This window comes from Chinchilla lanigera, unplaced genomic scaffold (assembly GCF_000276665.1).
Source record: "Chinchilla lanigera isolate Chin_1 unplaced genomic scaffold, ChiLan1.0 scaffold00121, whole genome shotgun sequence".
Lineage (NCBI taxonomy): Eukaryota > Metazoa > Chordata > Mammalia > Rodentia > Chinchillidae > Chinchilla > Chinchilla lanigera.
Window position 1 is genome coordinate 3,403,032 of NW_004955522.1, and position 18,484 is coordinate 3,421,515.

At 48.2% G+C, this 18,484-nt stretch overlaps 1 protein-coding gene across 1 annotated transcript in view; it reads right to left on the minus strand.

The window, feature by feature from the left end:
* Positions 1-510: 510 nt before the first annotated feature.
* The window catches only part of Cdyl2 (chromodomain protein, Y-like 2), a gene marked incomplete at its 5' end in the record, with an annotated part of 54,488 nt that continues 36,514 nt past the window's right edge, over positions 511-18,484 (minus strand). The window contains 3 exons of the mRNA XM_005409346.2: positions 511-6,181; positions 9,381-9,524; positions 14,449-14,659. Coding sequence (XP_005409403.2) covers positions 6,023-6,181; positions 9,381-9,524; positions 14,449-14,659 — 514 coding nt within the window. The remainder of the gene's footprint in view (positions 6,182-9,380; positions 9,525-14,448; positions 14,660-18,484) is intronic.

The window sequence follows — 18,484 nt, forward strand, 5'->3', positions numbered from 1 at the left end:
GCCCCACAATGCATGTGTGGCCAGGCCCTGGAAGCCAGGTATTCTCGTCAGTGTGCCCCTCCTGAGAGTCATGGTGTGATGAGATAACCAATGAGATCACATATGTGAGGGCTTTATCCATAGGGACAAGTACTTTAGCCATGCACTGCAGTATGGAATGCACAAAATCAACTTCTGTGGAGGTTCATCCCTAATGAAGCCAGAGGCCTTCATTATAAAAGACACATGATGTCAGGGAAGGGTACATGTTGGTTTAGCCCACTGAAAAAATGACGCTGCACAGCTTTGTTAGGTCCTGTGGCACCAGCATCCCTACCCTGCTCTGTGACTGCCTTCCTGAATATCTGAAGCCTCAGGTCAGCTCAGTGCCTGGGCTTCCAGGAAACCAGACACAAGCCAGAAATCTCAGCTCTCAGCTGTCAGGGTAGCCTAAAACATCTCTGTTTAGAAACCATAGAACTTATTCATGAACTTTATATCCGGGCTGCAAAAGGGGGAAACACACGCAAATGGAGACGAAGTTTCAACCTTTTTATTCAAAGCAGCTTCTCACAATGTATAAATACTGCATATTAGCACACATGAAAAATACAACTTCTAAGGCACCCAGAAATGTGTTCATACACGTTACAGGACCATTCACAAAGAGAGTGTACAATTTGCTCTAGACAGTCAGCATTTGATAAATCAGAAGGTTATTATCCCTCGGGACTGCACCCAGTTTCAGGAAATATTTACAACATGGTGAGGATGGGTCCGCTGTACCTGCTTTATATCTCTATGAAGTACTCATACTTACAAATGTTCAGAACTAGTTAAAGACTCTCCCATGATAATCTGGCAAAATAAAATAAGTAGCCTAATTTGCAAAGGTCTCGTAGATTTTGGTGTGTATGCTACACCCATGACCCAACCCAAACACTCTTAGGGTGGGCTGGGTAAGTTTTTGGTAGCCTGCTTTGTTATAAGAAGTTTGGTAATAAGCCTTACCAATAGAATAGCACTTTTTCAACATCTGTCATTTCTCAACTGATTAATGGATCAATGATTTCTTCATGAATGAGAATGGTGCATCACCTGGTGTGAGAACTGAGGAAGATCCCCACTCCCTGCCAAACCAGAACTGGAATGGGTTGATAAAGAACTGAAGTGGTAGAAATCTGGCAGTTGTAGGACTCTGCTGCTCAGCATAGACACAGCTACAAAACTAACATCAGAGACTCATACGCAAACAGAGGCATCTACACTGATCAGATAAACCCAGAGAAACGCCAGAGTGCCACTTTTTATGATATGAATCAAAATGAGGACTATATAGCGAAACACCACCTGAGATAGTAAGTTTCAACCTTAGAAACTCCTCTTTCAGAGCCTTCTCAATGTGATGAGTCCCTGTGTCTGGCCAGCCAGGGGGAGCCTGAGGATCGGGGGACTAAGTGGTCTCTCTGTGCCATCAAGCTCGCATTTCTCCATCTGGACGTGCCTAAAATCTATAAAACTCGTGCTTTGTTGGAATAATGGAATTCTTTGGTCCTTGGTTTTATGAAAGGCAATATTTTCAGAATCCTGTCAATGCAGACATCGGCAAATGACTTCAAGCTGAGACTAATAGCACAGGGACAAATTAAATACTAGACGGAAAACTCTACACCTTCTGAACTTCCCAAAGTTAACTTAATGAGCTCTGGCATCAGCCAGATGTTGGGCCAGTGAAGTGAGGTCAAGCCATAGAGACATCAGAGCTGAAGCTTAATACCAGATCCTGGCTTTTCTGACTGTCATACACATTACAAAAACAGGAAGCAAATTTGCCAATCTCCATCTTAGTGGTTGATAAGACGACCTTTGGGACACCTATCAAAGATGAACCAAAGGACTTCAGCCATACCATAACCAGGGACTCAAAATCTTAGATCACAGGTGTTAGTAGGGAAGATAAATTGGTAATACTTGATTATGGCCAAGCAAAAGGAATTGTAATTATTTTTACATTAAGGCCAAATTCTAGCTGGTTTTATTAGATCCCAAACACACTAGCCTCCCTGTTCATCACCCCTATGATTGACTTTTCTCCATTGAGATGGCGCTGGAGAGACAGACTCAGTTGATGAGCAGGTTTGGCATCCCGTCTGCTTTAGTCCTGTGAAACTCCAAATCAGTATGGCTTGACACACAGAGTTACTGAGGGGACACTGAAGACACATGGGAATGCTGATTATGTAAAACCGACTTCAGATTGTCTACACGGTACGACTCGTATGTAAACTTTGTTAACAGTTCTCAAGGAGCACTGACCTCAGCCACACTGGACTTCTCAGGCCATCCACACGGAACCCGGAGTCCACAACCAGGGGCAGGGGCAGGAAGTGCCATTTGTTTAGAATAAATGATGAACCAGAGCCCTCCCATGACCACGTCTAAACCAGGTGAACAGTATGAAAGTGGCTCCAGAACACCTGTCCTTGGGCCAACCTTACGGCCAAAGACAATCACCAAAGTATCTATCTGGTCCCTGCCGCCAAGAACTCAACCAAACTCTTCAGATTTAGCCACGATTGACAGACTACACTGAGCCTATCAACATGGCTTACATGGAGGAAACAACCCGTATTACCCTTTTATTATTATTTTTGCAACAAGCTTAAGGCTCTGTTCACAAACTCCATCAACTGCGACACTGTGAGAATTTATGCAGAGATCTTAAACTACATACGTAGTTGCAAAGGTTGGAAAGTTTACTGATCCTAATGGTAAGGCTTAGTCACAAATTTAATACATTTTCAAATGATACTTCAAACTCAAGTTACTTCTAGAAAAACAAAGTGAACTTGCTCTCTAACAATAGAAGAGCAGTAGATTTTAAAAACATAAAGAACAAAATAAAAATATTGGCACCAAACCAGTATGCTTAGTTGTTTGAAAGAACAAGTGAGATTAATGGAAAAGATTGCCTAAAACGCATATCCTAACTTACCACAGAAATATAAAAGTTTATATTTTGAAAATATATACTGTATTAAAGTCTATAAGCATTTCAACCAAAATTTGCAGAAAGAACTAAGCAACACTTATCTACAACAAAAATATACATGCAAGACAACCCTCAAAGATGTATCTACAAAGGCAAAGTGTAGATTTTTAAAGATTTTACAAAACCATTTACAGAGAATAAAATAAAATACTTAAGAAATCTCATTTAGAGTCTTAAATACTGTGTATATTAGTGAATGTCTAGACTAATATATACAACAAATCTAAGTATCTGAACACAGAAACACAGAAGAGGAGCAATTCTGCATTTTAAATATCCACTTAGGAAGATTTGCAGATGTTTCTATTTGTTTCTCTTTGTTAAAAAAATTTCCACAGAAACTTGATTGGAAAAATCTCGTGAATATGACTAAATTCAAAATTAAAAAAACTTTACAAACTTCTCAAAAGTTTTTTTAAAGGTTCTGAAACTAGCCATTCATAATGGGAAATGCAATTCAGCACTTAGTCAAGGCTATTTTTAAATGTGGCTATTCAGAGATAAAGTTGCATTGTTCAAAGTGTATCGTAATTATTATTTTTCCATCCTCATACTAAACTTCATATGGGGAAAATATATATTTCATGCTTCTGAGTGACCATTTTCTAGTTTCATCTATACCAAATAAGAATAATATTTCAAATACTCTGCTTCCTTCTCATAGTTATACAATTTTATTCTTAGCAAGGAATGGTGATGTCTTTTACCTCTATACCTTATTTCTGAGGCGGAAGAGACATAGGTATAACATCTGCATTATGCTGGAACTCCCAAACTTTGAGGAGGTATGAGTATCTTAACAAGAGTTCTGTAGAAAGACCGCTGGGAGAGGGCTGCTCACTCCGATGGCTCCACTATAGGACACGGTTTGAAGCATAATCAGGATAGGGGCAGAAGGGAGGGGAGTCTGTAGATGGAGAGGAACAGACTTGCAGAAGAGTCCTGGACTCAGGAGACATACTCTCAACTTCCCAGCCATAGCTGTTCTTCCAATCCCAAAGGAATTCGGGGATGGGCTGCCAAGCCCAATGACAGTTCCTCAAAGACCTGCCCAGGTTCTAGGGAGAGAGAGATACAGGACAGGGACTTGGGGTTGGGGAGAAAAGGAAGGTAGAGAGTAGAAAAGCTTCCTATAGGTGGAGAGAGGGCACTGGGGTACAAGATTTTTTAAAAAAAGAGCATTACCTAGAGAATGCTCTTAGGGTAAACCTTAACAAACCATGGGTCTGGCATTTTTCATTCCAGATAGATTTGCTATAAGTTACATGGATTTCACTTACATACTGTCAAAATAACTGTCCAGAAAGTGAAAAATCCAGTGGTTCAGTCCACACTGTAGCAGAGAAACTTCACTAACTTTTGCCTAACTGTGGAACTCCCTTATTCAACTGACTTTATGCAAACAGCCAAAACCACTGTCGGAAAACACCTCCTGTTACACCCTGAACTTACAAAGTAACAGCATGAGTTCTACCTCAGAGACAGTTTCACCTCCCTACCTTAGTCATTACAGATCCACAAACTATTCAAGGGTTTGAAGTTAAGGATACTCCCAAAGCTAAGACATTTCTGGTCCTTTTAGCAAGAAACAAAGGTGGATGTTGATTGAAATGAATTTCTAAACATCCTCTTCCATTTCCAATGAGAATCTGGATACCGTTCCTGTAGATACTGAAAATAACTGCCCCAGACTAGAATCTGAACAGAAGGCAGGGGGCCACTTCTAAAGATGGGTCATTCAAGCTTCTGGAGGCAAGAAGACTCAGACTGTAGAGGCCGCTCAGCAGATGGGAACCCTTCCCCACTTCCCTGGAAAGCCAAAACCGGCGGCCAACATGCACAGGAAAAAATGGTCTCTGAAATCCAAGTTCAGTCATTTGCACAAAGAAAAGTCTCACGGTGGGCCATAGGCTACCATGTAGGGCCTGTTGTAAGGCCTGTTCTCACCTGTTCCTGATATTCAAAGAGCAGGAACTAGGTCTGTCTGGGGACCATTTAAGCTGAGAGCCCTTTATCTCTTTAAAGACAGAGAATGAAGAGAAACTCCTTCCGTGATTTTTCCTACGGACAAGACTAAAGAACTGGTATTATGTTACCACAGCTACACAAAGAGGGTCTGATGCAGAGCTATTCCTTTATCCACAGAAATCCTTTTGTTCTCATCCCTCTGAGTTTTACTTCTACATGCTTCATTGCTAGAATGCACCAAACAGCATGAACCTTGAACGGTATTTGGTCCAGGGCAGTATGAAAATAAGATCTGTGTGAACAACAGACATCATAATATATAAACAGAAATAAATAAATAAAATAAATCCTATTAAAGAAAAGAAAACGTTTTCCTAGTAGTTCATGGTTTCTCTTTTTTGCAAAACTAGCTTTACATATAGTATACATAAATTATCAGAATTTCCACTTACATTGTTTTAAAAATATATATTTAACAAAACATTTCTAAATGTACAATATCTGGGTTTGTAAATCACTCAGTTGGATTTTAAGACCAAGCCCTAATAGTCACACAGACTGCATCGGAGAGGAGACGGAAGCCAGGTCTACACTATCGCTCGCTCATGGGTCTGTGAATTCACTAGGATAGATCAACCAGAGCGAACCATGCTGGCCTCATCTCCAAGTCAGAGGCACTGTGTAGACACAGCCTGAGTCGGAAGGGTGGGGGAGAGTGGTCTCCCCTTCCTGGACCACAATGGTGCATTTCAGCAAATGGGGAAGGACGGCAGGACCTGGCAGAGCACTGGGAAGGCAGAGCCCTCGAGAGCTCCGTGGGGTGGGACATGGGGGAGGCCAGGTGTGCTGTGTTTCCCACCATCACACAAAATCAAACCAATGAGGAACAACCAAAGGACACAAGGAGATGGACACAACCCTAGGTGCACAGAGACACCAGGAAGAACTCCTTGGCCAGGCAGATGCTGGGCTCTGGCAGCCGGAACACAGGCAGAGGTACAGTCAGGAGTCCTTGCGCGGGCTTCAGACTTCATAGATCTTGTCCTGCAGATAGCTGAACAGGGAGTCCAGGCCTTTGGAGGAGCTCCAGAGCTGCTTGAGCATAACGCACTCCTTCTCGTTCACATCCTCCAGCACCGACTTCAGGAAGCTGCGCACCAGGCATTTGGACTCCTCTAACACCTGCAGGGAAATGCACAGGCCTGGTTAGGCAGCCCAGGGACCATGCACGCAGTCCAGAGGCAAAGGGCCCCTTTGTGATGTCAGTGCAGGGTCACTTCTTCCCTTAGCCTAGCCCACAGGTTCCATATTCCAGCATTACCTCAGGTGGAGTCCAGCTGGGGAAAATGTTGAGTTCTCCGCCCCAGGAACGCTGGGAGCCCACGGTACCTTAACCACAGAACCGTGTCTTTTACCCACAGTGAAATAATCTCAGTGCCATCTTCTGAGGGTGTCATCAAAAAGTTCGCAAAGCACTGCTTTAACTTTCTGATGCCGTGAATAGATTCATTTTCATGATTAGTCTGCACAGTGGCATTAACTCAAGGGTCTTGGGGAGCGTGGAAAGAGGTAGTAAAATGAACTAATGGTTTTCCAAGTATACATACGACCTACTCAACAGCAATGCCCTTCTAGGCTTATTAGTAAGAACAGTAGTAATAATGGTAGTAATGATTGTAGTAGTGAGTAATAATAATTATAGCAATCATCATACTAATAACTGTGAGAATGGGTAACAATTATACCAATCATAGTAACAATAATCATAGTAATGGATAATAATAATACCAGCAATCATAGTGATAACCATAAGAATAAAGAGTTTCAGCACCCATAGTGATAATAATTGCAGAAACAGGCAATAACAATCATAGCATTATGGCCATCAGCATCATAGTATTAAGCAATAATCATTATAGAAATAATGGTAGTAATCATCACAGTAATGAATAATCGTAGTGCTCCCCTTAATACTAATGGTAGTAATGAGCAATAATAATCAGTATTAAGTAGTAATAGTAGTGATAATAGTGGTAATAACAATCCCACTACAATCACCATTAACCAACAAGCTCCTCAAGAAGTCTTTTTCCTGAATTCTTTCACATCCTCCTCTTACTCTACAAGTTCGTCCTTTCTACGCTCCATCACAGACGAAGGATCTGGAGGGGATGGCACGCCCCGGAGAGGATGACACGCCCCGGGCTGCCCCACGCTGGCACATCAGTGAGACTCAGGCCTGGCTGATCCCCACGGCCACACTGCTGCCTCCTAACGACAGAGATGCAGCCGGAAGTGAGGCCTTTACACAGCCTTCCACTGCCCTCCACAGGCTTCAGCCGAGGTCTAGGCTTAGTTAACAGTGTCCCAAAACACTTTCAAACAGAAAAAAGCAAAAGGAGTGCTCCAGGTGGGGAGGCTGGTAGAACCCTACTCCCCAGCAAGAGCCTGGGGGGAGGTTGGGGTGGTGGGGAAGGGCTGGAAAGCCTCCCTCCGCCTCTGGAATTGCCAGAGGCCATGTGCTTCCCTATCCTGGAGTACAGCCCTTTCTTGGAAACCACCCAGAGTCTTGGATTTCCCTGTGATGTCCCCTGTTGGCAGGCCTCCCCTAAGAGGGAGTCCCCTCAAATGTCCTTCCAGCAGCTGCTCCCCTGCAGGCCAGGCCCCTCGTGCCTTCCTCCTAGGCCTCCCTGCCCACCTTGGGCCTGTGCCAGACAGAGGCTGCCTGTGCTCACCACGTACCCACCACCCAATCCTGCCCGCAGCATGCTGTGTCCTCCACTCCAATTTCTGCCTGTCCCTCGGCAAAGCTGACTTGGGGTGATGGAGCACACCTATTTGCTCAGGATAGTGGAGTTTCCCTGGATGCCAGACTTTCCAGGATGAACTGGTCATGCTAATCATTGGGAAGGGGAAAACACCCATCTAAGATTGGCAGGGGGTGTAGCTGTCACCCGGGCATGGGGCCCATCATTACTGCTATTATTCAGCTCTCAGGGAAGGGGGTGGGCACCCAGCAGGTGCCAGGCCAACCAGGAGAATCACAGCAATCGGGTGGGTGCAGGCAGAAGGAGAAGGATCACAGGTCATGGGTCAGGTCCTACCAGCCCAGCCCATGGCCCCTTGATTCAGGATGTGCAAAGCTTGGGCCCATGTATCAGCTCTGGAGCTGGTCCTTGGCGCCAGCACCAGCCTTTCCTTCCCCCATCTCACAGGGCATTCCCCTCCTGTGCTCACAGTGAGGGTCATGAGATTAAAATCGACACTTAATTAAAAACTGGCGTCTCTGTAGAGGTGTTATTCATCTATTTTTCAATGCGTCTTCAGAGTCAAACAGCGACTGTTAGACATGCCAAGCCCTCAGTGGGCAGAAGAAATGAAATACAGGGACAGTGTGCCCGGGTCCGGTCACGTCTAGGCTGGTTCCTACCCTTGTCTTTTATTTGCCCAAGCTTCTCTTTTCTTTGAGCAAAATAAAAGATAAGGAATAGAGAGCAGGGAGAGAGATCTTTTGCAAATGGAAAAGGCACTGTTATGGTTTGCATCTGGATGTCCCCCCAAAGTCTCAGGCAGTTATGAGGCGGGCTTCTAGATTTTTGATTGACTTGTGGTCCAACAGGATTATGGGTGTGAGTGCTACACTCACCCTGCGCTTGGTATAGCAGGTGTGTAGCCTGCATACAATATAAGGGAGGGAAAGAAAGGATTGTTTGCTGCTGCTGCTCCTCCCTTTTTGCTCTTGCTGCCTTTGTTATTTTCTGTTGCCCTCTGCCATGTGCCACTCGGCCTTGGAGCCAGCCAAGTATGGACTAAAATCTCCACAGACCGTGAGCTGAATAAATCTTTCCTTCCTTAATTTTGGATGTCAGGTATTTTGTCTCAGCATGAGAGAAAGGTAATCAAGACAGGGACCAAGAGATGGAGAGGGCAGTGGGGAAGGAGAAGGCAAGGGACATAGAATTGAAGTGTGTTATGCACATGAACCAACTCCCCATGAAGAATGCAATCACTGTGTACTGGGAACATGCACTAATAAAAATTACACAACAGACACACAGAGAAAGATGTAGGTGTTTAGTGCTTTTGTAGTGTGTGTGTGTGTGTGTGTGTGTGTGTGTGTGTTGGACTTTCTCTTAAAGCAGCACATTCTACACCAGGCTGTAAGGCTCTTCTCTTGGGTTGGGGAGAACAGCCATGAATGCTGAGCCTCCATCCCCCTACCTAAGTGCACACCAGGAAACAGCATCTGTGACCCAGCAGGGCCTCTCACCTACTCCTCAGGCAACCTCCTGCACACCAGTCAGTCCCTGTGAGCCTGGCTGTCCTCATCTGTGAGACAGATCTACATGAAGGACTGGCGCACGGACATATGGGAACTTACCACGGCACTGCATGACGCCATCTCCTTGACCCGCAGCATGACCTCCTGGCTGAACGTGGTGGGCCAGAAGACCTGCGACACGAGGCCTCTGCTGCATGCCTCCTGGGCGGTGAGCTTGCGACCGCAAAACAGCATCTCGTTGGCCTGAAAGAATAAAAAGGCAGGGAAGGGCTGAGGGTGTAGAGATCCTCCCATGTCCCTGAGGGAGTACCAGCCTAGCTGGGCACAACTGCTCCATGAGGCAGGATTCACAGCCTGGGTTTGGAGATATTACGTGTGTAAGCTGCATTCAGTTTTCCAAGCAGAGGGGCCACTGCTCTCGTTACATTCTTAAAATAAGTCACACATGCACTGTGGCCCTGTATGCCCAGTGCTGCTTCCACTTCTGCTGGCAGATGAAGGGTGAGCAGACCCGAGGGTGGACACATGCCAGTGCCAGGACCCCAGACGGACATCAGTCCAGGAATGAGGGATGAGCTGGGCTACAAAACAAAGCTCTCCTGAGAGGTTCCCACGCACAGATGATGGGGGTAAGAGAAAGGTGATAGAGGGGAGGGGACGGAAGGGGAGGGAAGCGAGGGAAAGGGAAGGGATGGGAGAGGGGATGGGAGAGGGGATGGGAGGACAGAACAGGACAGGACAGGAGAGGAGAGGAGAGGAGAGGAGAGGAGAGGGGAGGAGAGGAGAGGAGAGGAGAGGAGAGGGGAGGAGAGGAGAGGAGAGGAGCTATTAGAGTTCCCAGACCCTGTTTCCCCCAACTTCTGAACTTTTTGGTTAGGGAACAATTAAGTTCATTTTTTCTCTGATTTGTTTCTTTTCAAATTAAGCTTGGAAGGCTGAGGCAGGAGAATCACAAGTCTGAGACCACCTTGGGCAACTTAGCAACGTTCTTTCTCAAAATTAAAAAAAAAAAAAAACTAGGGAAGGAGCTCAGTGTGAAGGCCCTGGGTTCAATCCCCAGGACCACAACAGAATGAATGAATGAGTGAATGAATGAATGAATGCATCCAGTTAAAAATTTCCATTGTGGGCAATGCAAATCCAGAAAGGAGCATTGCGTCTCTTCAGTGGCCCAGGGCTGGGCAAGGCACCGAAGGGCAGGAAGCATACCCTCAGGTTCTCCTAACCTGGCTGCCTCTGCCCTGCTCCAGAGGATTCCCCGTGCTCTGCAGTTCACAGCCATCATGCCTGGTGCTGGAGTTTGCATCGTAAGTGTCCCCTGAAGGCCTGTGTATTTAAGGCTGGGTACCCAGCTTGGTGCCCACAGGAGGGGGTAGAACCTTAAGAGGTGAGGGTTTTCAGGTCCCTGGGGTTCTGACCTCAAAGGGGATTAGAGGACCATGATCTTCCAACCCTCTCCCTGCCCTGTCTTTCACTTCCTGGCCACCATGAGGTGACCAGCTTTCTGCCATCATGAGGTACTACCTCGACACAGGCCCAGAAGTAACAGGGTCCACAGACCATGGACTGGACCCCCCACAGTTGTGAGCCCAAATAAACCTTTGCTCCAGTGTTTCGTTACAATGACAAAAAGCTGACTAAGACAACTCATCTAGGGGGAACCATGACAATGGTTCTAGGCACAGACAGAGCCAGTGGCAGAACCAGCAGAAACTCAGGTGACTCTCACACTAATTAGGGCGCAGGTCATGGCTGTGACAAGGTCTGTATCTGCTTTGGGATGAACCCCATTCCTTCTCTGGGCAGACAGCACCACCCCTGCCTGCAGACTGTCCACCCACTTCTCCCTGCTTTGCTCTGCTCACCCTACCCCATACAGGTTGCTCTTGGGTCCGTGTGCAAATGCAGAGGCTCTGCCCTCTACATCCCCCCACCCCCCAGTTTTGTGCTGGCTGTCACTCATAGGTCATGATGACCTAAGAGACAGTCTTTTTCTGGCCAGAGTAGAGAGGAGTGTTAGGCTGGTCGTCTCTAGCCTATGTCTGGGTGGAGGTCTGAAGACAAGAGTCAGTCAGGATACTTGTTTAGAAACTCCTTGGTCTCGACTCAGTGGATGGTGCCTCACAGAATCAGTCAGCAAGAAGAGCATCTCTCCATCAGCAATGTTCGTGGAGGTTCAGAGATGGTAAGGTAAGAGAGGGAGAGGGAAGCAGAGATTATGCTGCACACTTTTAATATTTTTGTGTCAGGCATTTCTGGGCCGGTGGTCAGTGAGACAGAACGGTATCTCCGCACCCTCTGAGGAAGTTGCAAGGCTCGTTGGGAGGAGCTGTAGGAGCCACCTCTGCTCTGACAAGTCTAGGTTCAGATCCACCCTGACCTCCTGCTAGGGAGGTGTGAGACACGGGGCAAGGCCATGGGTCCCACAGGAACCCTTCTCCAACAGTGTCCTTCCACATCCTCTTTGAAGGGAGAACTTAGGGTGTTACCTAGAAGCCCAAGAACAGGACTCTTGGGGGGCCAGGTGAGGGCAGAACGCCATTGGTGAGGACCGATAAAACTAACCACCTACTCTAGGGCTGAGAAAACCACAAAACAGAATAGGCCACTAATGCTCGACTCTGAGTAAGTCACTGAACTGCATGAAGCTTCCATATTCTCCCAAAAGAGAATTTTCTCCACTAGAGAGGCCTAGGGACAGCCTGAGCCCCCAGTGGAGGCAGGATGGACCGAGGGGATAATTACAATGGGACTGGACTTGGGGACGGAAGGATGACTACCATTACTGCAGTCAGTGGCACCATTTTTAAAAGGAGCAAGGAAGAATATTAAGGAAGCAGAAGGGATAATGCTTGTCAGCCCCTCTATGGTGGGCACCAAAGCTTATGGCTTAGATCTAAAATGTTCCCCACGAGTCCATGTGCGGGGAAGGAACTGGATTACGGGCATGATATACGTGTATCTGTGGATTTATCCACTGATTAGTCCAACAGATGAATGTGCCGTTAGGTTGTGGCCCTGGTTGGGGGTGGTTTGCTGGTGGCGTGGGCTCAGATGGTCTATTCTCATCCCTGGGATGCTCCCGTTACCTTTCTCTTCCCATTTCCTGGCCACCATAAGTTGAGCACCTTTTCCTCCACCATGCGCCTCTACCATCAAATCTCTACCTCAGAATCAGCTGATCCTGGACTGAAACCATGGACCAAAATAAACCTCTCTTCACTGAAGTCATGAAGTCATGCGCACTGGGTATTTTGTCTCAGCTATGGGAAAGTGGCTAAGAGTGGAGGTGATAAAAGAAGCCCACAGCCCCTCACTGGTGAAAAATCAACGAGAGATGGAAGCACAAAGGGAGAGAAGAAAGAAGAAGAAAGAAAGGAAAAGTGTAAAAACCCTGTCCTCCCTCACCAAAAGGATTCCCAAGCTCTCGCTAGATGCAAGGGACCACAGAACCAAGACTGTGTTCTCAGATAATGGGGCCGGAATTCTGGCAAAGGTGGCCTGCACCTTCCAAAGGCATGGAGAAGTTAAAGGAAGACCCCAGAGTCCATTCCAAACAGGAACAGCTCCCCATAGGGGGGTGCAACAATGGAACAGACAGAGCAGTTCTCCAGAACCTTGGAGGCAGGTACTCGGCCTCTCTGGGGCCGGGGCTGGTCTTGTGGATGAGACTGTGCTTCCTGGGCAGTGTGAAGGTCTCCCGTGATGGTAGTGACAGGCACTGAAGCCCCATGGCCTTCCGCTGTGCGGGGCTCAAGGCACCATCTTTCATCTCAAGGTCTGCATAACCCATCACTGCTCAGTCCTTCCACACGTGTCCCCTCTGCCTGGACTGTGAGGTCACATCCAAAGGTTGCTCCTCGGAAAAGTGCTCCTCATGCAAGGATGGCGAGCAGGCCACAGAGTCAGAGCAGGATTCGACTCCCTGTACGCTGGGTGGGCCGTGGAGAGCAGACACCTTATAGGTTCTCAGCAAGGACTGGAGGGAATGGCTGAAAAAGCCCGGACAGCAGGCAGGGGACCTCCTAAGGTCCTGGGATGAGGATGCACCCATCAGACTGAGGTCAGTCGGTCGCTAATGTCAGCAGAGGCTGGTCTAGGGCACCTGCAGGGAGGATCTGTGAGCCATGCCAGGATGCAGCACAAAGCCGCCTGTCACCTGTTCGGGCAACTTCACTTTCTGAGCCCTTCCTGCCCTGACAGCACTAATCTCAATCTTGCTCCGCAGAGATGGGGTCTGCTGTGGGACAGGCTGAGTTAAGAGCACAGACTGTGAAACCAGACACTTGGTGTCCCAATCTCACAACTGCCATCCCACTGTGTGACTTCAACAGCCCCTCAGCCCCTCTGAGCCTCCATTTGTGCATCTGTCCAGCAGGAATACCAGCTGTCCTCCTTGCCCGGCTGGGCATAGCCCTGGCACACAGTAGATGCTTTCTACATGTGCTGCTAGCACTACGCCCTGCCCACATTTACTGTGGTGCAGACTGACTGCAGCCTCCCTCGGCACAAGCCCTGCCTGCGAGCCAACCTGGTGCTACGGCAATTCCTTAACTCCTCTGAGTTTAACTCGCCACCTGTAAGATGGAGATCTCAACAGGTTCTGGGTGGGTGGAGATTACATGTGTCTGGACCACATTTCCCAGCCTCCCCTGCAGGTGGGTGTGGCCGCATAATGGAGTAGCAGCCAATGATGTTCAAGTGCAACGAAGAGGCCCCAAAGGCCTGACCCAGAGACCTCCTGGGTGGTTCTGTGGGTGCTCTCTTCTCCCCTTCACTGGAAGGAAAGGTTGCTCTGCCAGATGGAAGACACCTGGTCAGCATGGGCAAAAGCAAGTGTGCAGACTCCTGAGATTGTACAGTGCCGATTAGAGCACACAGCACACCCGAGGGCACAGACTTACTGGACAGAGGGAGGAATGGCTGGATGATGTGTGTGCAGTGCCTGGCATGCACTAGGTGTCCAGTAAGTGGTCATCACTGTCTTCCCAGGCTTGGCTACTCCATCCAGTTTGGAGGCCCTAAAACCAGCCTGGGGCAGCAGAGGAAACTGAGATGGATTCTGCTCCCTGATAAAAGCCCATATGAAGTCATATCCTAAACCCATGACAGGGCTCAAATGCATGCATCTCAGAGAGGGAGTCTCTCGGGGGAAAGGGGGGCTTACCAATGCCACGCCCAGGATCTGCGGGAAGGTGTAGGAGGAGCAGCCGGCTGGCGTGAGGCGGATGGTGGCGTAGGGCGTCTGAAACCAGGCCTTCTCACTGGCCCACACGATGTCACAGAGGGGCAGAATGGAAGCGCCCAGACCCAGGGCTGGCCCATTGATGGCCACCACAATGGGCTTCTTAAACTGGATGAAGGCTTTCACGAAGTCCCTGGAGGAGAGAGAAGACCCTTTAACAGGTGACCTCAAATTGCCGAGCCCCATTGGACCCCTCCTGATTCTCCCAGGTGCTACGATGCATGTTCCAGTAGTCACAGATGAGCCGGGGACAGCCAGGGGCTTCATTCCTGGGCACAGAGTCACGAGACTGCTGGACCTTCAGAGGAGACTGAAGGCCACGTGTTCCGGCTGGCCCAGCTCACGCGTGACGTCCCAGCATGACGTCCCATCGCTTTGTTTCTGCTCTTGACAGCCATGAGTTGGAAAGTCAATTGTCTGGACAGCCTAGGTACTGCAAAAGTTGCTTATGTGGAAGGAATACAAGTGGAACATTACAGTTCTCAACCAGAAATAGAAATGAAAGAGGATTTCCAAAGAGATGAATTCCAACTCAGAGAATGTTCCAGCATCCTTGGCCCAAGGCAGAATAGGGTGGCTTCAGGGGCATTCATTCCCATTCTTAGAGGAATTCCATTTTTGGATCAGTGATCACTTCAGATGATGGTGAAGAGGAAATTCAAGCTTCAGGTCATGAACATAGGTTGGGACCTGTGTCTTAACAAGATTTCTTTTAATGCTGAGATGGTCTGGTTCTGAATTATCTCCAGGGACATCAGTGTCACCAAGGGTGGTCTTCCAATGCTGATGAGGGTCTCTGTAATTAAAACTGGGGAAGAAGGCTAGGCTCCCTTATAGCATTATGCTCGTGGCATCATGACTACAGAATGGAGCAGTATTGCCTCTCCTGCCCTTTTGCATCGGGAAGGTTACGACACACATCGTTCCCTATCAGCACAGCCACCGGCAATGACCTCTGCTTGCCCTACCTTGGAAGGCTTTCTGCCTTTCCCCTAGTTGCTATATGAGATCTATAAAATTTTAATTCATCTGCTCATAGAGGAAAGATTCAAGATGCCTAGTAAAGTCAGCATCCTTCATTATCCTCAGATGAAAGATTGAAAGCTACCAAGAACTTACAGGAATAAAATCCAGATGACCTTGGTCTGCCTTGGCTTGTGTCTCCAGACTTCTCTGACGTTAGTCTTAGCCTGTGTCTCTGAGAGTTTTAGAAAACACCACTATCCCAATGACCCTGCTAATAACGTGCTTGCTTTTGAATCCTTCTTCTCCTTTAGCTCCTTGTGAACACCCATAGGTCTGCCTGGGGCACTTCTTAGCTTCTGTCAATATTGAAATCAGTGCTCAGTGAACACCTCTTGAAAAAACATAAGAGCCTCCCAGGAGTATCACAAGCCCTGAAGAGATGTGTCAACAATGAGCCAGCTTTTCACCAAACCCATCTTCCTTTCGTCTCCTTTTTGAGTCTACAGCAGGCCACATTTTCCAGCCTCCATTACAGCTGTGTGGCCAAGTCACCAAGTTCTGCCCAACAGAAAGTTCCCAGAAACCATCTGTGCCACTTTGAGGTACACACAATCTCTCACCATGAGATCTTCCAAGACCAGCCACCTAGATGGGCATGGAGGTCTGGGAGGACATTGGTGGAGCCACAGGATGGAAGGGTCTGGATACCCAAGTCACCACCCAGAGGAAAGCCTGGGATGACAGGTAGCATCTGTTTTAGGTTTACAAATATGAGCAGTCAACGTCTCTCAGAGTTGAGTCATTATTTACATTTGGGGCTTATTTATCATAGCAGCTAATACTTAACAATACAAACATCAAGGTGATTTACCCATTCTCAGTTGATAGTATTCCTCCCCTTAAGTCTTATAAAATGTGGCTATCACGGTAATATACTGGCATCAAGTACCTGTGAGAAGGCTTCTTTATATTCTGCTAAGTTGTCTTAAAAACCTACGCAATTCATCATAAATGTACACAGCATTGACCCAGGCTTGAGCTATGATATTGCCTGAGATGATGGAGTGAGTGTGGCCACTGCCGGTCCCACTGTAGCTGATCCTCAGAGATCCTGCTTCAAAGAGAGGATGGGGCACTACAATGCTCTGAAGCTGGTGTCCCACTGGACATCTCTTTGCTTCACCTCCTAACCTTGTGGTTAGATTTTAGATTAGGTTTCGTGCTTCTTTTGCACTGGGAGTCTGTGGGGGATGTGGGGTTTCTTTGCGGGCGCCTTGGAAGTCCAGTGTTTGGGTGATTTTCATCAGACGTCCCATTCCCAGTGAATCTTTATGCAATTCCAGAATCATGGCTCTCAGACTTGGGAAGGATGTTAAGGCTCATCTGGGCCAACTTTCCTCTTGGTACCGAATTCCCTCCATAACCTCCTGGAGATGCATCATCCCCTGAATGTTTTCAGTAACAGAGGGTCCGTGGTTACCCAAGCTGCCTCCCTGCACTGGGTCTCCTGCGAGCCTCTCTGATGTTCTCATTAGCCAACACCGTCAGCCCTTCAGGAATCACTGCAGCCCTCACGCCTTCCAGAGCCTTGCACATTGGGATCCCCCTGTGTCCCCGCTCTGTGGCTTCCAACCTGAGCTCTGTGACAGGGCAGCAGGAACACCGAGTAAGGCGACAAGGTCCCAGCACGCAGAGCTCCGACCCCCTCCCGGCCCCTCCTGTTCATTCCAACCTGTCTTTCATTTCCTTCATATCAGAATGTGAGGCTAAGACCATCCTCCCATCCTTTTTCTCTCACCTCAGGCAGCAGATCGCTATCACCAGGCCCCAGGGATGTAGGAGCCAAACAGCAAACAGGATATTGCATTACAGACCTGCGGCTCAGATATCTGATCTGACAGCAGTGAGAGCGGGGCTCGGGAGATTGGTGCTGTGCTCCCCAGTGTCCAAGGCCATGGGGTTGGCCCCAGCCTTTGGAGCTTCCTCTGCCTCATCCCAAGCTTCCCCCCAGCCACTCTGCTAGGCTGCTCTGATGTGGCACAAGAGCAGGAACTTCAGAGTCGGAGAGACCTGAGGCCAAGTCTCAAGTGCGCCTCTCCCTAGCGGCCAGAGCTGGGACAAGCTGCCCAGTCTCGGGGGCCTCGTTTTCCTCCTCTGAGCTGGAAATGCCAATGATGGCTTCCCCTGGGGCTGGATGAGAACTGAGTGAGACAGTCCACAAGGCCCACAGCACTGTGCCTGGCACACAGGGAGCACTTGAATGGGGCTGCTGTTACATATGGTGGGAGGTGCCCGGGAGGAGGGCCCACATAGCTTCCACCTAACTTTCAAGGTGGTCCTGATCTGTTCTCCCAGCAGAAGGGAGACTCAGAAGCACAGCTGCCCATGGGCGTGGCTGGATTTCACTCGGCATTTCTACTGGGACCCAGTTACCTAGTCCCTTTAAGCACAACCATGGAGGGCATCCTCCCCTTGCCAAGGCTATGAGCCAAGTCAGCCTCACCAGGGACTGTCAACACCAGGTAAATACACAGAGACTGCCGTCCCAGGTTCCCCAAAAGTCTCCAGGACCCCACTCCAACATCAGACTCAACCTAGCTAGAAGACTCGTGGCCGGAAGTGACAGCAGGCACAATGAACTTCTGCACAGCTATTGTAAGGCTTAGTATATGCCAGGAATACCCATGTGCGGTTATCTAATCGCTCTTAATGGTAGCAACTCACCAGTGAGGCCAGGGCCATCCTTTTGACGGTTCCCATTCTCTGGATGAGCCCATGGGCTCAGTGAGATGAGCAATGTGCCCCAGGCTGCACCACTAGCAGGACCGAGAAGGTTTGAGCTCAGGCATGTGGCTTCCAGAGGCCATGTGTGCAGCCGTTCGCCCGCACCACCTTCCTGAGTACCGCACTTAACAAGCCATCAGGTCACCTATGAGTCTGGATAGCAGCTTCTGCTCAATGAATCATCTCTGAAATTCATAAAACATTCTCT